General features: G+C 54.9%; 1 protein-coding gene across 1 annotated transcript; it reads right to left on the reverse strand.

The window, feature by feature from the left end:
- Positions 1 to 28: 28 nt before the first annotated feature.
- Positions 29 to 21,313, reverse strand: VARS1 (valyl-tRNA synthetase 1). The gene is made up of 30 exons (XM_090029677.1): positions 21,096 to 21,313; positions 20,772 to 20,915; positions 18,794 to 18,944; positions 18,533 to 18,666; positions 18,151 to 18,241; positions 17,694 to 17,794; positions 17,342 to 17,469; positions 16,823 to 16,987; positions 14,549 to 14,630; positions 14,333 to 14,452; positions 14,008 to 14,116; positions 13,796 to 13,884; positions 12,974 to 13,064; positions 12,349 to 12,473; positions 11,745 to 11,848; positions 10,179 to 10,337; positions 8,942 to 9,032; positions 8,752 to 8,857; positions 8,398 to 8,468; positions 7,708 to 7,833; positions 7,524 to 7,628; positions 5,524 to 5,592; positions 5,344 to 5,422; positions 3,149 to 3,276; positions 2,483 to 2,647; positions 1,854 to 2,057; positions 1,532 to 1,643; positions 1,260 to 1,435; positions 372 to 521; positions 29 to 218 (listed from the first exon to the last, which is right to left on the reverse strand). The coding sequence occupies exons 1-30, from the start codon at positions 21,171 to 21,173 to the stop codon at positions 150 to 152; spliced, it is 3,522 nt and encodes a 1,173-aa protein (XP_089885803.1). The 5' UTR covers positions 21,174 to 21,313; the 3' UTR covers positions 29 to 149.
- Positions 21,314 to 23,114: the final 1,801 nt, after the last annotated feature.

The following is a 23,114-nucleotide window of genomic DNA, read 5'->3' on the forward strand; positions in this document are numbered from 1 at the left end:
GCAGCTACCCAATCACAGGGGCCATCTCAAATGAAGCAAAATAGTTTAATGTCTCTGATACCCAATCAGCTGGGAGAATGTGGAGGGCAGGGGGGTCCGCCTGTCTATCCACCCCCCGGATAGACACCCAGTCTGGGTCCATGGGGGGCTCACAGCAGAGTCTGGAAGGTGGCCAACGCCTCGTCCGTCTTGCGCAGCTCTGCCTCCACCTGGGCCAGCTGTAGGTCAGAGGTCAGAGGTCAGGGGCCAGCACCCCTGTGGCCAGGCACTATGCCATGATCCCCCCTGCTGGACCCCCCCCCTTCTCACCCACCACCCCTAGTGACTCCTCACCCCACAGCCCCGTGACCCCTGCCCTCATGGGCACCCACCTTGGCAGCGTCGGCCTCCTGCACCTGGGGGGGCACCTTGGCACTGTAGCCGGGTGCTGCCAGGCGCTCGTGCAGCCGCTCCACCTGCCGTAACAGCTCTGCCCGGCGCCCCTCCAGCTTGCCCACCTCCTTCTCTACGTCAATCAGACCCTAGTGGGGCAGAACGGGGAGGTGAGTGTTCAGACGCCGGCGTCCCATTCTCCATGCATGCTATACCCCCACACCCCACCGCCACCTGCCGATGCCTGGGTCCACTCCTCATGCCCCCTACCCAAACACCTGGATCCTGTTTTCTTTGACCCCTCAGCACCAGTCCCGGATGCCCGGGTCCACTCTCCATAACCCCCAGAACCAGTCCCAGATGGATGCCTGGGTCTGCTCTCTGTGCTCCTGCCTGCAGCGCCAGCCCCAGATGCCTGGGTTCATTCTCCATACCCTGCCCCTGCCTGCCCTCCTGCACACTTCGGTCTGCTCTCCACCTGCCCGGGTCCTGCTTTCTACTGCCCCCCACCCCCGATACCTGGGTCCTGATCACCACCACACCCTGTGCCCCAGCTCCCCCAGAGGCCCCACTCAGACACCTGGGTCCCTCCATGTGCTCCTCCTGGAAACCTGGGTCCCCCTGCCATCCCTTCCTGGACACTTAGGTCCCACTGGAGGGCCCCTTTGCAATGCCTGGGTCCCCCCTCTGCTAAGATGCCAACAGGCCCCTCCTGGATGCTGGGTCCCACTCTCCACTTCCTACCTCCAAGACACTTGGATCTGACTTTCCACTGCCCATCCTCCCCAGATACCTGGGTGCCCTATGAATCCTTCCCAGATACTTGGATATCCCTCCATTCCCCTCCAAGACCCCTCCCAGATGCCTGGGTGCCCCCATGAGCTGACCTTGAGCAACAGGTGGACAGTGCAGCGGTCAGAGGCAATGGCTACAGCACAGCCGCCAGGGGCAGCCTCGCCAGGCCCCAGTGTCTGCACGGCCTGGCACGAGGCTAGTGTCCGGATGTAGCCGGAGACCTGGGCTGCCAGCTGAGCAGTGCCCCTGTCACGACACTGCAGGAAGCCTGGGGGAGAAAGGGTGGGAAAGCAAGAGAGGTCAGAGGTCAAGGGGGCAGGGCATGGGAGAGCTCCGCCTCCCTGGCCCTGCCCCTGGTACCTACAGTCGGCTTTGGTCTTGGTAAGGTTGTAGTCGGCCCGCAGGGAGCGCACAGCCCGGACGATGCCCAGCGTAAACTCCATGGCTGCCTCAGCCTCAGCGTCCTGCCAGCAGTACTGGGGGCAAGAAGGGGTTAACAGTGCCCCTTACTCCCAGCCCGCAGCGTCCAGGCCCTCATTCCCATGCTGCCAGACCAGCCCTAAGTGTGCCCCTCACTCTTAATCAACAGCACCCCTGCCCAGTCCTGTTGCCACCCCTCGCTCCTGACCTGCTCCCCTTCCTAGGTGCCCCTCTGGACCCACAATCCCCCCACTCTGGGGCAGTACCTGCTGGGGGCTTGGGTAGGGGGCCACACAGAGGCTGGGGGCGGCAGGGGGCCGAGGTGGCAGGCGCTGGAACAACTCCTCAGTGACGAAGGGCATGAGCGGGGCCAGCAGGCGCAGACCGGCATCCAGGCACGTGTGTAGCGTGGCCCGAACCGCCCCCACCCCTGCCTCTGGCCCCTCTGCCAGCACTGGCTTCACCAGCTCCTGTAGGGCAAGGGGGGAACATGGGTCAGACAAATGGGGTGGTGGGGTGCAGCACCCCAAACCCCACCCTCTGCTCCCTCCCTTCATGGGCCCCCCTCCATAGACAGGAGTGTGGAGCCCTCTGTCGTCCTTAGGCCCCACCCTGAAAGCCCCCATGGCTGCACCCACCTCCTTCCAGGGCCTTCCCTCTATCCACATTGGCCCCAGCCCCATAGACCCTCCACCGATCCCTGCTGGCTCCACCCCCACTCCACAGGTCCCACCCCTTCCCTTCAGGCTTCAAGCCCCTCCCTCCACCCCCTTGGGACCCACCCCCAGCCTTATCTCCAACCTTCATGCCCCCCATCTCCAGTGGCCCCACCCCTAGCCCCATAGGCCCTGCCCCCGCCCCCACCTCCAAGCCGTGCCCCCCAGGCGTTGCTAACCAGGTAGACGTCACAGAGCTCATATAGCCAGAAGCTGTAGACAGCCGTGGTGAGGGCCGGGAAGTCGTAGGCATGGAAGGCGGTGTCGCACAGTGCCACGGCCTGGCTCAGCCGGCTCAGCATCCAGCGCTCTGCCAGACCTGCCCCTGCCAGGGCCAGCCCTGCCTGTCAGGGGGAAGCACACGCAGGTCATGCACACGTGCCAACCCAAGGGGCACCTGCCCCCAACCCCCAAGAGAGGGGCACAGGAAATGGGTTGGAGTGAGGTGGGCAGGGCCTATGGGGCTGGTGTCAATGGGGGTGGAAGAAAGGGCATGGATAGGGGTAGGTAGGGCACTATGGGGCTGCTCGCAAGGTAGGGGTACCCATCACCTGGGGTCATGGTTAAGGCTGGGGGGGCATAAGGGGCGGTTTCTATCACCCAGCGGTCCAGGGAAATGGAGGGTGCCATGGGGGGGGGGGTGTCTCTCTCACCTGAGGGTCCAGGGAAGGGGCTCGGGATGCTATGTGAGGGAGGGGGGCCCTCCCCTGGGGGGGGATCTCAGACTTGAGGATTGAGGAGGTCTGGGGCTGTCATACTTGGGGGCCCAGGGGAAGCTGCAGGGTGCCATGGTACAGGTGTCCCACCCCAGGGGGAGCCCAGGGGTGCCTTGAGCAGTCCCTCACCTGGGGCTGCGGGGGGGGGCAGTAGCCGGGGCCCAGGGCACGCAGGCCGAAGCGTGTGGCGTTCCACAGCTTGTTGCAGAAGTGTCGGTAGCCCAGCACGCGCTTCACATCCAGGTTGATATCACGGCCTGGGCGACAGAGGGATGACGGTTAATCAGGGGGCAGGGGCTGGCTGGGGGAGCTGGGGGCTGTCCTGGGTTAACAGGAGGTGATTAGGGGATGCAAGCTGGGAAGCTGGCCCAGAGAGCTGCCCTGGCAGTTTGCAGGAGGGCTGGAGTTACTTAGTCATCTTCATCATTTGGACTGAAAACCTGCAATCTCTGACTGATTTCCATCAGTAATTCAACATGCGGCACCCTTCCATCAGACTCTCTGGAATACTCCAACACCAAAATTTCCTTTTAGATACTACAATCACTATCCAGAATGGTAAAATACAGACACCACGGACCAACATACATATCTGCACAGAACCAGCAATCCCCCTAAACACATCAAGAAGGCTGTAATTTACAGCCAAGCCCTCAGATACCGCTGAATTTGCACGGAGAACACCTGTGATCATCACCTCAAGGACAGAGCGAGCACACAGTGGTAACAGCCACCCAGATACCACATGAAGAACTGCTGCACAATAAAAGAACACCCCCCGACGAATCTCACACAACTGGTTATGACATACTACCATTCCCTGAAACCTGTACAGAAAATCCTCAAACAATTGCAACTCAGACTAGATGAAGACCCAATTCTCACAGAGATCTTCCCAGAAACACCCATCCTAGCCTTTAAACAGGCACCAAACCTATATCCCAAAACATGCTGAATGGATCCTGACCATGCCTGGACAAGAAATGTAGAACCTGCCAACACATTTCCACCACCCTCACTATAACTATATCCCACAGAAACATCCCCATTCCTGGATCTTACAGCTTCGCCTCCAGAAATGTGATATCTCATCCAGTGCACCAAATGACCTGGTGGAAATTATGTAAGAGAAACAAAACAACAACTGCGTACCAGAATGAATGTGCACCAGAAATCTATTAAAGAAAAGAATACCCAACTACTTGTGGGAACACATTTCTCACAAGAAAACCACTCTCTCTCCAATCTCTCAGTTCTAATCCTCAAAGGGAATTTACAAAACACCTTTCACAGATGAGCATATGAACTTCACTTCATAAACCTCTTGAATACAAAAAAATTATGGACATTGGATTTATGACACATTACAACCTGCCTGACATCTGACTCCCGAGGTACGTCTCCACTATTTACCAGCTACATTCTTATCACCAGGTCGACATTCCTCTTCTCTCCCCACCTGTTTCTTTCCCATTGACTGCCTCAGTTTGCATTTTCACTGATGGGAATTCTCCCAGGCTGGCCTCTGGCTTCTCTTCTATCCCATCCAGGAGAGCACAGACCAACTGCAGACACCTCCTCAGCCTGATGAAAGGTGTCTGCACCCAAAAGCTTGCAAAGATTTTTTCCAACTATCTGAGCTGGCCTAGTAAAATGTAATAGATCTACTCAAAGAACCTTGCCTGCTGTTAGCACACTTACACACTCTGCAGGATGTTAACTCTGGATCTTACTGGTGTCACAGCCCAGGAAGCCCAAGCACAAAGGTTTTCAAATGTGTTGACTCTGGAACCTATTGATGGGAACCAGCAAACACTTCTCCAGAAAGGCCAGTGACCCAGAAGCCTAAAGGACCAGTCTGTGAGGGTGAAGCTAGTTAGCAGGGGGGCGGATTTGGGTAGTGGGGGAAGGCAGCCCAGCAGGAAAGAGGGAGTTAGTAGAGGAGGAGCAGGGAGTCAGCCCAGAGGGGGTGGGGGGGGGATAGTGGAGGGCTGAGATGTCAACCCAGGGGGTTAGCAGTGATCTCACTGAGATGTTGACTCTGGAACCTACTGAAAAGCCCCCACTAGCTCCGGTCTAGGAACCCCAAACAGAAGACTGATAACAGGGTGTTGACTCTGCAATCTAATGGTGGGGGCTGGTCACCATTGCTCTAGGAAGGCTCAGCCACAGAGTTAACCAAACTATGTGTTAGTTCTGGAACCTACTGATGACCTCCATTAGCTCTACCCAAGAAAACCCAAGCACGGTTTCCAGGACCTGACTCAAGAGTAGCTGGGGCTGGCCTCACAGGGAGTGGCTGGCAGTTGGGTGGGGGCACCCACCTTGTGCTGTGTAGGCGCAGAGGGCAAAGCGCAGGGCATCAGTGCCGCACTCGGGGATCCCAGCTGGGAAGTCGCTTTTCTGGAGGAAGAAAAACAGTAAGACCCCTCAGCTCAGTGCCTACCACCCCAGACCCCAAAGAAAGTGGTCTGGTCTTGCTTCCCCTCCCTCCTGCACTTCACCTGGCCCTCCTTGGCACGCTCCACCTCGGCGGGGTCTAGGTTGCTGTCCAGGAGCTGGGCATGCAGGCCCTGGGGGAGAGCAGACGGATTGTTGACTCTGGAACCTACTGATGAGCACTTGCCAACAGGGCCCCAGGGGAGCCCAGGAAGGCGAGAGTTTCACTGGGTGTTGACTTTGGAACCCACTGATGGGAGCCCATGTGCTATACCCAGAGAGACCAAGTAGGAGACAGCTGATATAATGTTAACTCTGGAACCTATCGATGCCACATCAACGTTAACTCTGGAACCTATAGCTGGGCAATCACTAGCACCACCCCAAAAAACACAAGCATAAGATAGTTCATGGGTTGTTGGCTCTGGAAACAACCAATGAAGTCAAGTCATCATGGCTCCAGGATAGCCCGCCCAGAGAATGAATCTCAGTGGTATATTAAATCTGGAACGTACTGATGCCAAGTTGCACTGTGCTAACCCTGGAACCTACCTGTGAATTCTTTCTGTGCTGCACTACCTCTAGGCCCCACCCACAAAATCTGTATTGTGTTAACCCTCAAACCTACTCAGAAACCTATGGGTTCTTAACTTGAAAACCTACCAACAGACATTTACACTGTGTGAAATTTACTGATAGAAGCTTGCATGGTCTTACTGCTGAAAGTTACGGTGGTCATTTGCATCGTGTTAACTCTGAAACCTACTGGTGGAAACCTGTGCGGTCTTACTGTTAAAACCTACCAATGAAAAAGGCAGCATTGTGTTGGCTCTGAAACCTATAGCTGGAAACCTGTATTGTCACAGCATGAATACCTACCAATGAAAACCTGCACTCTGTTAAGCCTGGAACCTGCTGATATAAATCTACAGCATCTTCACATTATAACCTACCAATGGAACTTCGTGTTGTGTAAACACTGGCATCTAATGATGGAAACTTACATTGTCTTAAAATTTACCAATGAAAATTGGCATTGCCTTAACTCTGGATCCTACTGATAAAAACCTCTATGGTCGATGATGGAATTTTGCATTACATTAACACTGGAATTACCAAAGGAAGTTTGCATGGCCTTAACACTGAGACCTATTAATGAATATTTGTACAGTGTTGATCCTGGAGCCTACTGATGGAAACCTGCATTCTTAGCCCATCAATGGAATTTCACTGTGTTAACTCTGGAATGCAGATGGAAACCTGAACTGTCTTCATATTAAAACCTACCAATGAAAATTATTTCTGTGTTACCTGTGTAATCTACTGATAGAAACCTGCATTGTCTTAACATGATAACCTACCAATGAAAAGCAGCATCTTGTTAATCTGAAATCTACTGACAGAAACCTTAATGGCCTTAGTATCATAACTGCCCAGTGGAATTTTGCATCATGTTAACACTGGAACTACTGAAGGAAATCTGCATTATCGTAACATTAATGCCTATCAATGGAAATTCACGTTGTGTTGACTCTGAAGTATACTGATAGAAACATGCATGGTCTTAACTTTAAACCTACTGCTGGGAATGTGTATTGAACCTTGAATCAACTAATGAAAACCTGCATAGTTTTACTAATTAAACGTATCATTCTCAACATTAAAACCTATCAATGGAGATTCCTGTTGTGTTAACTCTGGAACCTACCAATGGAAATCTGCATGGTTTTCAGGTTAAAACCTACCGCTGGAAATTACCACTGTGATGACTCTGCATCCTACTCATCAGAACCCACTTTGTCTTAACATTTAAACTCACTGATCTGTATTTGCATTGTGTTAACCCTGCAACCTACTGATGGAAACCCACAGCGCTTAACACTGAAGCACACTGAAAAAAAATGCATGGTGTTAACCCTAGAACCTACTGATGGCCAGGACTCAAAGTCCACTCCAAAACACATTGGCTTGGCGATGAAGTTACCACAGGAGCACCCACCCCCCTAGCTCTCCACTGGGAGTTAGAGCTAAGGCTCAGGGAGGCAGAGCCAAGCCCAGTCCTTACCTCTAGCGAAATGCCACTGATAACATCCAGGGGGTCAATGACATTGCCCAGGGACTTGCTCATCTTGCGCCCGTGGGCGTCCCGTACCACAGCATGGAGGTAGACCTGAAAGACAGGGGCATGAGGCAGTTAGGGGGGCAGGAGGCAAGATGCAGGGGCAGTAGGGGGCACCGGCAAGTCTCACCTCACGGAAGGGCAGTTTTCCAGTCAGCTTGAGGCCCAGCATGACCATCCGAGCCACCCAGAAGAAAAGGATGTCGTGGCCCGTCTCCAGCAGGGTCCCCGGGTAGAAGACCTCCAGGTCCTCATTCTGTGAGGGGGGAAAGGGCAAACATGGATGCCTGGGTCCCTAGGAGTGATGGCCCAATACTACTCTCCCTCACCCTAGATACCCGAGTCCCTAAGAGTGATCGGCCACCCTTGTCCCTGATGCCTGGTTCCCTAGGAGTGATGGCCCAGCCCCACACCCTACCCCCGAAGCCTGGATCCCTAGGAAGGACGCCTATGACCTACCAGGGTTGCAAGCAGCTGGTGCCCACCCCAGATGCCTGGGTTCCCTACGATCAATGATTTTGGGCTGAAGAAGTGTCCTGTATTACGGCCCAGACACTTGGGTTCTGACAGCCCTGTGCTATGGTGCCAAATTGGGTCAGGGGAGTCAGGGACCCGGATGACACCTGGGTTCTTAAGAATGTCCCCACCTGCCTGGGTCCCTAGGAGTGACTGCTTAGTCCACCTTTGCCACAGACACATGGTTTCCTAGGAGTGATGGCCCAGTCTACCCCCTGCCCCAGACAGCTGGTTCCCTAAGAGTGAGGGCCCTGTGCCACAGCCCTCCGGACATCTGGGTCCTACACGCATTTCTCAGACTTACGAGCTCAGGCCAGCCGAAGATGGAGAAGGGGAAGAGGCCAGAAGAGAACCAGGTGTCCAGTACATCTTCATCTGGGGGGGATGTGAGGAAACTGATGGGAACTTATGGTCCTTGCCAGGCCTGCCAGTGGCCCTCGCTCCTGACCCATAGCCCCCCCAGCCCTGCTGGCACCCCTAACTCCCAACCCGCACTTCCCCGTCCGCCCCCCCCTTTCCTGCCAGTACCCCTCATTTCTGACCCACAGCCCTCCTGAGCCTGGCTAGCGCCCCACTCCCAACCTGCACCCCTCAGCTTTGCTGTTGCTCCTCCCAACCCCCCCAGTGCCCCTCAGTCCCAACCAACAGCCCCCCATACCTTGCCGTAGAGAGATTTTGTCAGGGGTCACCCCAAATGCCCTGGCGGCCTTGCCACGCGCCTCCTCTTCGCTGCGCCCACTCACCCAGTACCTGCCGTCCGCATCCTGCCAGCGAGAGACCCTACATCAGCCCATCTTCCAGTCTCCTGCCCCTGGCCCAAATATGGGCCCCCTTCCCCTCTGTCTCACCTCCCCCGGGGGCACAGCAGGGTCATCAACAGTGATAAAGTAGGCAGGAATGCGGTGGCCCCACCACAGCTGCCGTGAGATGCACCAGTCCCTGCAAGGGGAAAATAAAAGCCCTACTAGTGCTGCTGCCTGATAGAGGGACCCCAACCACCCCCATGATATATGTGGATTAGGGGTGGTCCTGGTAAATGACCCCTAGTGGAAAAAGTCCCACTGCTGCTGCTGTCTGCCACAGAAAATAACCCCAGCCCCCCCACAGCATGATAAGAAGATCCTGGTGAGTGCCCCCAGGTGGATAAAAGCCCTACTACTGCTGCTGCCTGGTGTAGACAGCATCCCTTAGTGGCTCACCCATGTGTGATAAGCCAGTCCCCGGCTCTGTGGACCGGGGGAGGGGCCCCTCTGGAGGTGGTTAACCCAATATCAGGGCAGATAATAGCCCTACTATTGCTGCTACAGTGAAAGGAATACCTCTCCCCCTATGATCCCAGTATATAGAAGGGCAGTTTGGGGATTCATCTGATGTCCTCCTATGCCCTGGAGAAGAGATAACAGCTCTACTATTGCTATTGCACCCCCTAGGGGCTCAGGCAGGGGCAGAAGGGACAATTATAGCCCCAATGGGGGACAATTCTAACTCCACTGTGGAGTGATTAGGGTCTGTGCCCCCCTCCCCGTGCCCATCTCTTGGGATCTGATTTTAGAGGATAACAGCCATGCTACTATTGTTGCCATAAAGGGCCAGCCCAGAAGATCAGAAGTCGCAGTTGTAGCTCCACCGTGGGGCAAAAATGGGGGTCAATTCTAACTCCACTGTGGGGTGGAGACTGGGGCTGAGTGCCCCTCCAGTGCCCATCTGCTGGGACTTTATGTACAGTGTGTAACAGTCTACTACTGCTTCTGCAATGGAAGAAGCCTACCACGAGGCTTGTGAGGCAGGGACAACTGTAGCCCCAATGGGGGGCAGAGTCTGGGGGCAACTCTAACCCCACTGCAAGGCAGAGATTGAAGGCTGGGTTCCCCCACTCCTGTGCTTGTCTCCTGGGCCTTAATGTTAGGCAGGTAAGAGCCCTACTACTCCTGCTGCAATAAGGGGTGCTCCATGTTACCGGATGGAGCGCCGTAACCCTCCACCCCAGCTGGAGGTGAAGGCGGGGGGATACCACGGCAAAGGCAGAAAGATGGCGGAGGGGAGGGGGGTGTAAGGGCAGAGAGATACAGGGACGCCGGGCCTCACCGGATGTTGTCCATCCACTGGAACCAGGTCTTGAGATGGAAGTCAGGGAGGATGCGGAGGTCGCCGCGGCGCACGGCCTCGGCTGCCCCCCGCGCCATGCCGTCGCAGCGCACGTACCACTGTGGCTTCAGCAGCGGCTCCACCACGTCCTTTGAACGGCTGCAGGGGAGAAAAAATAGTCCCTGGGGCATGAGGTGGTCCTTCCTCCTCCTCCCCCATACCAAAAGGTATACCTCTGCCACATCAAATAGTACATTCACACCCCCATACCAGAATATATCCCTCCACTGCCTCAAATAGTCCCTGCCTGCCCCCTATGCCAGGATACATTCCTCCAGCCCCTCAAAGAGTCCCTGTCAGACCTCCGCAATATTAGATATACTTCAACCGCCTCAAACAGTCCCTGTCTCCCTCATATTGCCATGTGCATCCCTCCACCCATAGGAGGGGCCACGGGTGTCCCTCTGCCGCCCCCTACCCCCCTCAAAATAGCTCACTGTGCCCCACCCCCAAGACCCACAGATATCCCTCCGCTGCCATCCCAAGACCCAGACTATATTCCGCCGCCACTTCAAATAGTCCGCCTGCCCCTTCCTAATACCAGGATGCGTCCTTCTGCTGCCTCACGTTGTCCCTGTCTGCCCACCACCAATGACAAGGTACACCCATCCGCCACCTCAAATAGTCCCTGCGGCCCCAGCCCCGTACAAGGATACATCCTTCCACCACCTCAGGTCATCCACCTGCCCCCTTCCCTTTCACCGCATATATTTCCACCCACTGAGGCGTGACGGGTGTCCCTCCGCCCCGCCTTTTCAGAGCCTCCCCGCAACCTGACAGATATCCTTCCACCGCCTCAAAGAGTCCCCAGCAAGCCCCAACAGATATCCCTCCACTTGTTCAAAGAGTCCCTCAAAAATACCGATTTCCGCCCTCGGACAGTTCCCTGCATGTCCCGACGGGTATCCCTCCGACCCCTCAAAGAGCCCCCTCCACATGCCCCAAACAGACAACTCTCCACTCCTTTCAGTCCCCACAGCATCCCCCCCCAAAGATATCTTTCCACCCCCTTAAAAACTCCCCTCTTTGCCCTGATGTCCCTTCACCCTCCGCGTCCCCTCCATTTGCCCAACAGGTGTCTTTGAGGGGGCAGAAGAGCAGCTTCTTCACCCCCCCCGACAGAGATCCTTCCACCACGTCAAAGAGTGCCCCCTGCATGCCCTGACAGCTATCCCTCCGCCCTCCGAGTCTCGGCAACATGCCCCGATATCCCGCCACCCCCTCAAGGGCCCCCCCCCAACAGATATCCTTCCGCCCCTCAGAGTCCCTCCATGATATCCCTCCATCCCCTCAAATCCTCTGACAAATCTCCCTCCGCCCACTCGAAGAGTCGCCAGACCTCGGCACCACCCCAGCAGCCCCTAAAGGGATCACTGCCCCCTGCCCCCCTACCCCCACCCCCGGGGCAGAGGGATGCCGCTGTGCAGCCGATATCCCTCTGCCACCCCTTCCCCACCTCCCCCACCCCCTGGATCCTTGCACCGCTGCAGGTAGTCCCCCACGCACCTGCAGATGGGCACCACCATGGGGTTGTCCTGGACCCCCCGGAACAGCCCCTGCTCCTGGAGGGCGGTCAGCACGGCCCCGCGGGCCTCGAACCGCCGCATGCCCTGCAATGGGATAGGAGGGTCACTGAAATGCATTCCCCCACCCCGTCAGCCTGGCGGTACGGTTTCCCCTCCCCCCATCCCAGTTCTTCTTTTCCCTGGACCCAGTATGGCCCAGTTCCCCCTCCCCACCCAGATCCGGAATAGCCCAGTTCCCCCACCCCTGCACCTAGTGTGGCCGATCCTCTGCCCTTCCCAGAACCAGCATGGCCCAGGTCCCCCTCCCCTCGCAGATCCAGTACAGCCCAGTTCCCACCCCCCCGAAACCCAGTATGGCCCAGATCCCCCTCCCCTCCTGGACCCAGTATGGCCCAGGTCCCACCCCCTCAACCCAGTACGGTCCAGGTCCTCCCACCTCCCCCAGCCCCATCCCATCCCAGTTCCCCCCACCTCTCTGTGCCCAGTCCAACCTAGGCCCCTCCCCCAACCACAGTACATCCCAGCCTCCTCAACCCCTCCAGCGCCCCTCTCCCCAGGACAGCCTGGTTTGGCCCCCTGGGTACCAGGAAGGGAGGGGGCACGTTGATGAGGTGCCCGCTGTCGTCAATGATGGTGATGCAGGCCAGGCCATGGCGCTGCCCCACCTCGAAGTCATTGTGGTCGTGGGCTGGTGTGATCTTCACCGCCCCTGGGGGGGAAGAGTGGAGGGGGGAGTGAGAAGGAGAGCACAGGAATATGGGGGGGGGGGGTCAGGGACCAGCCTGCTGCCCCAGGCCCCCCCTACCACCTCCAAGGCCTACCCACTCAGCTCTGCCTCCCCCTCCCCCTCCATACTTACTCTGCATAAAGCCTCACCCACTCCCCATAAAGCTCTGCCCATTCACTGGCATACCACAGCCTCAGGACGCTCCTCCCACCACTAAGCCTCACCTACTGTCTTTAGACTCCACCTCTAAACTAAAGCCCACCCACTCAGCTTCTATCAGGCCCTGCCCACGCCCCTCTCCTTTTCAACCACACCCACTATTGAGTCTGGGCCCCACCCCCCTTTGACCCCACCCATACACTCCCCTAAGCTACACCCTCTTGTCATTCTGCCATCCAGAGCAACTCGGATCTCCCCTGCCCCTCCACTGAGGCTCCGCCTCCCCTTAGCCCCACCCTAGGCCTTGGCCCCACCCCGGGTACCTGTGCCGAAGGCCATGTCCACAAAGTCGTCGCAAACGATGGGCAGGAGGCGCTGGGTGAAGGGGTGCAGGACCTGGCGCCCATGCAGGTGCTGAGGAAGCAGACAGATGGGGGCAGTGAGCAGATACCCCAAACCCCACCCAAATGTCCCAGCCCCCAGGGCACCCCAAACCCTGCCCTGCTCCAGCCAGTCAAACCACGCCCTAGGTCACCTCGAAACCCTACCCCCAATCTCCCAGGTGAACCCAAAACTCTGCCCCTCCCCCAGGAAGATGTCCCAACCTCCAGGACATCCCAAAAAACTGTCCCCTACCTGCATCCACACCCCCCCAACATCCCAAAATGTCACCGCTCCCCCAGCAAGACACTGCAATCTTTAGGGCACCCCAAAACCTTGCTCCTTCCCCCATACCCTCTGGACACCCCAGAACTCCAGCCTTCCCCTACCTGAAGCCCCAGGCCCCAGGGACACCCAAAACCCCCACCATTCTCCCTACCTTTATTCTTACCCCCTGGACACCCTAAAACCCATCACTTGCCCCAACAGCATGCCCCACTCCCAGAGCCCCCGCCCCAAACCCCACCCATCCCCCAACAACCTGCCCCACCTCCAGGACTCCCCAAAAACCCACCCATGGAACCACCTAGTCACTCACAACCCCCCAGCACCCCAAAACCCCATCCCTCCCCGTACCTGTACCCCCACACCCTCTAGATCACCCCAACCCCCTTACCTCGACCTGCAGCTTTCAGGACCCCCAAAACTCTACTCCTCTTCCTACCTGTACCCCCACCTCTAACTGCTGCCCCTGGGGCAGGTACCTGGTAGCGGGGGTCCTTGGGGTGCACAGCCACTGCTGTGTCCCCCAACATGGTCTCCAGACGTGTGGTGGCCACCACCACTTCCTCATCTAAGGGACAGAGAGGAGGACAGACCATGAGACACCCCCCCAGGCCTGGCCCCTGCCCCCCCAGATGACAGCAGTACCCCCCAGTGGTGGACAAGCCCTCCCAGAGCCCCCCCACGACCCCACCTGAGCCCTGGAGCCTGTATGCAAAGGAGACGAGGACGCCGAACTCGACCTTGTGGGCATAGCCGGGCACAGGCAGCAGCGTGCGGCCCCCCAACTCCTTCTTGTCCACCTGCCAAGGGGAAACAGGGGGATCAGCCCCCCAAAACAGTTCCAGCCACCCCAGAGTCCCCAATCCTTCCAGACACACCCAGATCACTCCCCCATTAATGCCCTAATCAACCTTCAGCTCCCACCCTCCCCGCAACCCGCACCCCCCCGAGAACGCCCAGCTCAGCCCTGCTCCCTCCCCGCCCCCCCAGCTCTGCCACAGGTCCGGCCCCCGCACCTCAATGTCGGAGATGGCTGAACACAATGCGCAAGACCAGTTGACCAGGCGAGTACTACGATAGATGACACCCTCGTCATGGAGCCTCACAAAGGCCTCCTGCACTGCCCGCGACAGCTTCTGCAAGGTGACAGCATCACGTTTCACAGCCCCTGTACTGCAGGTTGCTGGGGCAACTCTCCTGCCACCACCACCATGAAGGACCCCTACACTTACCGCATCCATGGTGAAGCAGGCCCGGTCCCAGTCCATGGAAGCACCGAGTTTCCTCAGCTGATGGTAAATCCGGTCGCCCTTCCTGTGGGGTAGGAGGTGGCAGCATCAAGGTTGATGACCCGGGGAAGGAGGGAGCCAGCAGGGACCACTGTGACCCAGGTGGGGCTGGGGGGTAGGGGCTGCTAGAAGGTGCTGTCTCCACAACTCTGAGCAGTTGCTCATACCATCTCCCCCCCCGAAAACATGATTCCCTTCCTACTCCCCAGGCACATGCTGCCGCTATGTCCCCATGTCTGGTCCCTGCCTGTAACAGGTGGGAAAGAACTGCAGGCCAAGAAGCAGGGGTGGTTGGGTGGGTCTGTGCTGGGATTCGAGGAGGGGATCCAGTTGACAGGTGTAAGGCTGGGGTGGGGGCAGCACCATGTGGGATGCCAGAGCTCCCACCTCATGATTTTTTTAAATTTATTTTTCTTTCCTTATTTTTTCACTAGCAAATGTCCAAAAGTTTTTACTGACAACAAAACATTACTGTAGTTGTTGCTAATCCCTAAATTTCAGCCCAGCCCTTGTCACAGCCATCTGGGACCTGGCAAAAGGGTTACATTCACATGTCGTACAACTTGTGTCAATACAATCATATATCAGTTGTATAGTTTGGTCAGTTGCCAGATATAATGCAGGCCAGCAATAATATGTGCCAGCAAATAAGCTTGGCTGTCAGCAGTAACAAGCGACAGCAATAAGGTTGGGTGCAATAATGCGTCAGCAATACCATGTTAGCAATAAAGTTTGGGTGTGAGTAGCAACACGTGCTAGTCACAACACGCATCAATGAAAGAGACTGAGTGTCAGCAAAAAATATGGGTACCATTCACAACACTGATCAGTAAAAAAAATTTGGGGTGTAGGTTACAACCTGGGTCAATAAACCAGTTTGGGTGTCAGTCATAATACACATCAGTAAAAAAGTTTGGGTGTCAGTAAAGAAACTTGGGTGTGACCCAAGTCAGTAACAACATGGATCAGTAAAAAAATCTGTGGTGTCAGTCACAACCTGGGTCAGTAAAAGTGTGTGCATATTTTAACATGGCAGTAAAAATGTTTAGCTATTAATAAAAAGTTTGGGTGTCAATCATAATATATTACAATAAAAAATGTTTGTGTCAACAAAAAGTTTGGGTATCAGTCACGATACGTCAGTAACGTGTCAATAAAAATATGCATCAACCACAACACACATCAGTAAAAGAAGTCTGGGTACCAGTCACAATATATGCCACTACCCAAGCCAATAAAAACATCTGAATGTCAGTTGCACCATGTATCACTAACCTCTCATGTCAGCCATAATACCTGTTAGCAAAAATGTTCAAGTGTCAATCACAATTTGTGACAGTAAAAAGTCTGAATGTCAGAGAAAAGTTTGGGCATCAGTAACACATTCCATATCAGTAATACATTCCAGTCAGAGAATGTGTCAGTAAAAAAGTTCAGATGTCAATGGCAACACATGGCAGTAAAATAGTTGGACACCCACATTTTTTCCACTGACATTCACACTTTTTCACTAGTACCCAATCATATGTGCCAGTAAAAAAAAATTTGGGCACCAGTCACAAGTCACGCCAGTAAAATGTCTGCCACCCAAACTTTTTGTTTGTTTGTTTTTAACTAACACCCAAAAATTTTTATTGGCACCGATGCACAACACATCACCGAAAATTCTGCATGTTGGTCACAACATGTGTCAGCAAAAAAGTTTGCATGTCAGTCACAACGTGCCAGTGGCAACATACATGTGTCAGTAAAAAGTCTGCATGTCAGTCAAAACATATGCCAATTAAAAAGTTGGACACCCATTTTTTTTTAACGACAAACATTTTATTGTTGCCAAATCAAAATATACATCATTAAAAAATTTGAGTTTTGATAAAAATTTCGCCAAAAAGGTTGGGAGTCAGTTAAATAGCTTGGGCGCGGGTCTCACACGCACCAGTAAAAAAAAACAAACAAACAAACAAACACTTGATACCCAAACTTTACTGACACCCAGACTTTTTTCACTGACACCCATTTGTTTGTTTTTTTGATATCCAGTCGTAACATATCTCAGTAAAAAAAACGCTGAGGTGTCAGTAAAAACAGCAAATCACCAGGAAAAGAAAATGTTCTTAGGTTGGGAACCCTGCTAATGTGACACACTGGGGAACCCCTGGGGGAACTCTGTGGGGCAGGGCAGGGAATTCAGCAGGGGGCACTGTTCCAGGTACTCACTCTTCCTTCCACTTCCAGACCTGGCGCACAAACTCATCCCTGCCCAGGTCGTGCCGGGTCTTCCCCTGCTCCTTCCACATCTTCTTCTCTACCACCACCTGTGTGGCAATGCCGGCGTGGTCACAGCCTGGGTTCCACAGTGTCGTCTCACCGCGCATACGGTGCCTGCCGTGGCATGGGTAGGGGGGTTAGGAGCACTGGCAGAGGGCAGGGGGATATAGGTTGGGAATAAGGAACATCGGCAAAGTTGAGGTGGGCAGGACGTTGCAAGTCAGGAGTGAGGGGCCTCTGTATGGCTAGAGCAGATAACGGGCTAAAGGTATGAAGTGAGGGGCACTGCAGTGTGGGGGAGGGAGGGGGCAGAGCAGAATAGGGGGAAGGAAGCTGCAGGTTGGGAGCAAGGGGCACTAATGGACCTAGGGGGTGAAGCAGAGGGCTGCAGATCTGGAGTGAGGGGCATCAGCAGGGCTGGAGGGACAGGGAGCTGTGGGTTGGGACTGAGAGGCACCAGTGTCTCACCAGCGGGTCAGAGTGTCCTGGATGGCATTGGTGAGGGCATGGCCGAGGTGCAGGGACCCCGTGACGTTGGGCGGAGGGATGCACATCATGAAGATCCCCCGAGGGTTTGGCTCTGACACCCTCGTCCGCTGGAGGGAGAAGCCAGAAGGTCATTTGAGATACCACTTGTCGTGTTTCCTATCACCCACACTGTGCCTGCCCCAGGGTGAGTCCCTGATATCCCCCCATCAGAGCCCCCATCTAAAACTAACCCCACAACCATAGTGGTCCCCTGCTAGGGGATCTCCCTACCCCCCTATCATGTCTAATCCCACATGTTGCCCCACGGAGGGGCAAATCCCCCAAGACTCACCCCAAACTCAGGCTTGAAGTAGCCCTGGCGCTCCCACCAGCTGTACCAGGCAGCCTCTACATACTGTGGGCTGTAGGAGTCAGGCATGGGGCCGCTGACATCTGCAGGGCATGGATGGGGCTGACAACAGGCAGAGGTCTCCCTTCCTCCCCACCTGCACCCCATGGCAACATAGAACCCAGGCATCCAGGATACACATGCACACCCAGAACCAAGGCTATAACCTACCTGACCCAATTCAGTCCCCAGAGAACCCAGACACCTGCAGCACATGCAGAACCCAGGCATCTGGGACACACGCACACTACCAGGCCTCCTGACGCTCAGCTGGGAGCAGGCTGAGGCCAGACTGCAGCTGAGGACAGGGGTGAACTTGCCCTCCAGACAGGAACCAATCAGAACCCTAACCTCAGTACATGGCCTGCCTTCCCCACCCCAACCAGCCCCGCTCCTCTACCTTTCTTTTCTCCAGGGGGTGTGGGGAGGTCATAGGTCATAACCCCAGGATCCTTCTTCTCCTTCTTCTCAGCTTTCGGCTTCTTCTGGGCCTGGGAAAGATGGCAGAAGGGGGGACAAGTAGAGAAGAGGGGGTAGGAAAGTGCCTCAGGGTCTTTACCTGCCCCCCCAAAGCCAGCTGCAGCTCCTGTCCCTGTTGTATTCAGCCCTGCTCCACCCCAGATCCAGCTGCAGCTCCTATCCCCATTACACCCAGCACCACCACCCCCAGCCAACCGCAGCTCCTGTCCCTGTGACACCCACTCGATGCCCTGCAGAGCCAGCCGTGGCTCCTGTCCCCGTTACACCCAGCCCGATGCCCTCCAGAGCCAGCTGCACCTCACCTCACCCTGGTGCTGCTGGATACTTTTCTCCTTCTTCTGCAGGAACTTCTCCAGTTTCTCCTTCTTCTTTGCCTCCTTCTTGAGCTGAGATGCACTCTTGGGAGGGGGCTCTAGGGTCTCCGGGGCTGGAGGCTCTGATTTTGGGGGTGGAGAAGACTCAGGCTAAGACCCTAGGACAACCACCTCCAGCAGGAGGGTCCCAGGCTCAGAGAGGTATATTCCCCACCTCCCTTTCTACCCCCTCCCGAGAGGGGTACTTACCCAGGGTGACTGGTGGGGGGGCTGGGCCCCCCAAGCCCTGGGCACAGAGTTCCACTGGTCCCAGTACATCCTTGAACTGGGGCTGGTGAATGCAGGTCAGGAACCAGCGGGTGACGTTGGGATAGGTGGCCCGGCTTGAGGGGTCCAGCACCTTAGAAGGTGGAGGCGGGGAGAAACCATTGTCAGCAAATATAGGGGGGGATGAGAGAGTATCATTACTGGAATGAGGAGATAGAGAGACACCATTTATAGTAAGAGAGGATGAAAGGATGAAGGCGTACCATTATTGAAGTGGATGGCATAGGGAAAAACCATTCCGAGTTGCAGGGGGGAGAAGAGGGTGAAGCATGTGGATGTGACATTATATAATATATGCTTGTGAGTGCGGGCACACACACGTTACATATGTGCAATGTGCATGCATTAATCATATATATTATCTATACCTACACCAGCACGTATTTATAAGTGCACACAGAGGACATGCATGCATGTATGCATGTGTATATATTGTGTACGCATGCACCTACTTGTTTATCACATATGTGCACTTATGCAATAAACATGGTGCATGCATGGGGGTGGGTACACACCTATTGTATGTACGTGTGCATACTAATACATTATATACATGCACAGGTGTACATATATATCATACACATGTATGTGCACACGTTTACATATGTAGGTGTACATACATCATACATACGTGTGTTTATACACATATTAAATAGACGTGCATATATGCACATAATGTAGGTGTGTGCATATGCATATTTTGTGAGTATGCGCATGTACATACAAACGTCATACATACATGTATGGGTATAAACATACTACACAGACACGTGCATATACTCACACAGTACACACGTGTGTGTATGCATATACTGCACAGACATGTGCATGTGCACGTAGCGCAGATGTGTGTGTATGCATATACTGAGTACACACATGCTCGTACGAATATCGTATGTATGGGTGTGAGTATATATGTATTGCATAGACGTGCGTATATCCACATAGCGTAAATGTGTGTGTACACATATATTGTGTGTACATGCACAGCTGTAATGTCACATGTTGTGCCTATACACATACTTCATTGCATACATTGGTGCGTACATATATACTATGCATATGCGCGTGTGCACTGGCATATGTGCCTTGGTACATATGTATTACACATACATCTGTGTGTCTGCATGTGTGGGTACACGTTATGTGTATGTGAATGCGTGTGTATCACACTGATGGGGAAGGAACCATCATGGGAGGAGCAGAGAAAACAGAAGGAATCGTTATCAACCAAACAGAGGATGAGGACAGGGAAATTTTAAAATGGAAGAAACCATCACCAGGATGGTGGGGGGAATATACTGAATGGGGAAGAAACCATTACTGGTTGGAAGGGGATGGTGGAAGGAACCATTGCCAGTGTAATGGGAGGAATATTCCAGATGGGGAAGAAACCATTAACAGTGTGGTGGGGGGAATTTTCTTAATGGGGAAAGGAAAAACCATGTTGGTTGGGAGGGGAGAATGGAAAGAACCAATACATGCAGTGGGAGGAATACACCAAATGGGGGAGGAAGAAACCATTACTGGTGGGGAGGAGGGAAATGCAAGGAACCATTGTGGGAGAGGGAATATTCCAAGGGGGGGAGGGAGAAACCTTTACAAGTTGGGGGGCCATGGAAGGAACCATTAAAGTGTGATGGAGGAAATATTCCAAAAGGGGAAAAAATCATTGCTGGTTGGGAGGGGAATGGAAGGGTCCATTAACAGTGTGGTAGGAGGCAATATTCTGAATGGGGAAGGAAAAAACCATGAATGGAGGGGGATGGAAAAAACCACTACCAGCGTGGTGAGGAGAATATTCTGAATGAGGGAGGGAGAAACTATTACCAGCTCGAGTGTGGGGGTGGGGGTGGGACAGACATGGGATACACCACCACTGGGATGCAGGGGTACTCACATATTTGTAGGGCAGCAGGAGGGTGCAGGCCACGGTGATGTCTGCCAGTGTCACAGCCTCGCCCACTAGGTATGTGCGCAGCCGCAGGTGCCCATCCAGGACGCCCAGCACCCGGCGCAGCTCTGCCTCAGCCCGCTCCACCACCTGCATGTGAATGGGGAACAGGGTCAAGTGCAGCCAAGGCTCCTGCTCTCCTCCTGGAGAACCCAGACATCCGACCTCCCAGCCTCCCTGCTCTTATGCCCCCACACCCCTTCCCAGGGAACCCAGGCCTCCTGCTCCCAGCCCCCACCCCCACATCCCTCCCACAGAACAGAGGCTTACCTGTGGGCCAAGGGCTCCCAGGCCGAGGTGGGGTAGGGAAGGCAGCGGTGGCAGCTGGGGCCACATCGGCTTGGGCATAGGCCACCCACTGGCGCACCAGAGTGGCCTGGGCCAGGCCACAGCCACGCAGGGCTGGGGGTGCCAGCAGGAAGGTGACAGCGATGGCTCCGGTCACGCGCAGCCCCCCTGGATCCTCCAAGGCTGGCAGCCGGGACAGGGCAAAGGGGCCAGGAGGTGTCAGACCGGGCACGGTCACCACACGGGGTGGACAGGGCGCAAAGCGCGATGCCACCAGCGCCTGCTGGCTGCCCACATCTTCAGCACAGGGGGACACAAACAGCGTGGCCATGTCCAGGCCTGGGACCAGGGAGGAAGAAAGGGGGTGAGAACCCAGGCACCCAGTGCCCCTGCTGTGTCCCACTGGAGCTCGTGGGGCCCACCCAGGGAACCCAGGGGTCTAGGCTCCTAACTCTAGCCCAGCAGCTCCCCATTCCCAGTGGCAGAGAACCCAGACATTCAGGCTCTCAGCTCCCCCCCGATCCCCAACCCACCCTAGGAACCCAGGTGTCTGGGCCCCTGGGCCCCAGCTGATGCAATCCCATGGACACCCTCCACCAAAAGGGACCCAGGTGTCCAGCCACGCCCCCTATAACAGCAGGTCCTACTGTAATCTGGGGAGGAGGGAGAGAATTATAGTGGGTTGTACCATAATTCTAGGGAGTAGGGAGGTCCTACCATAATTCTGGATGGGGGGTAGAATTACAGGGGGTCCTACTGTAACTAAAGGGGAGGAGGATTATAGTGGGTGGTATCATCATTTGGGGGAAGGCATGGAGGGAATTACAAGGTGGTCCTATCAGAATCCTGGGGGAGGGTTAAAGTGGGTCATACCATAATTGGGGGGTTACCATAATTCTGGGGGGAGGGGGGAATTATACTGGGTCATACCATAATTCTGGGGGGGAAGGGAAGAATGACAAGGGATCCTACCATAATCCTGGTGAGGGACAAGGGGAATTACACTGGGTGGTACCATAATTTTGGGGGGAGGGAGATATATACATACATATACACATACATACACACATATATACACATAGAGAGAGAGAGTATATATTTTTTCATCTTTTTGTGTTGTTTTTGAAGCATGGAGCTTTGCTCTGCTCACATCTATCCAGAAAACTGATGTAAACATTATTTTCCTAGCCTGTAACTTTGACATGTTGCTCCTCTTAGTGTATCTCTCTGTTAGTTCTTCCTTCTGTGTTGCAGTCTTAACAAAAGCTGCAAGGTGCTGCACCTAGGGAGGAAGAACCAGCAGCATACCTACAGGCTGGGGAACTCCCTTCTCGTCAGTACAAGAGGCAGAAAAGGATCTTGGTGTCATTATTGATTCCAAGATGAACACAGGCCACCAATGTGGGGACGGAGTCGGGAAGGACAACTGCATCTTGTCATGCATCCACAAGGAGGTGATCCTCCCCCTCTACGCGACACTGGTCTGGCCGCAGTTGGGAGTATTGCATCCAGGTCTGGGCACCGCACTTCAGGAGGGACGTGGACAACATGGAGAGGGTCCAGAGGAGGCCACTCGCATGATCAGGGGGCAGCAGGGCAGGCCCTACAAGCAGAGGCTACGGGACCTGAACCTGTTCAGCCTCCACAAGAGAAGACTGAGAGGGGATCTAGTGGCTCTCTACAAACTGGCCAAGGGGGACCAGCAGGTTATGGGAGAGTCCTTGTTCCCCCGAGCACTGCCAGGAGTAACAAGGAATAATGGTGATAAGTTGACTGAGAGTAGATTCAGACTGGATATCAGGAGGCACTACTTCACAGGGAGCTAGAACCAACTTGCAAGGGAAGTGGTGCTCACCCCTACCCTGGGGGTCTTCAAAAGGACGCTAGTTAATCATCTTGCTGGGGTCGTTTGACCCCAGCGCTCTTTCTTGCCTGTGGCAGGGGGTCGGACTTGATGATCCGCTCAGGTCCCTTCCAACCCTACCAACTATGAAACTATAT

The sequence above is a fragment of the Crocodylus siamensis genome, chromosome 15 (genome assembly GCF_052110815.1).
Source record: "Crocodylus siamensis isolate JL-2025a chromosome 15, ASM5211081v1, whole genome shotgun sequence".
In the NCBI taxonomy this organism is placed as follows: Eukaryota; Metazoa; Chordata; order Crocodylia; family Crocodylidae; genus Crocodylus; species Crocodylus siamensis.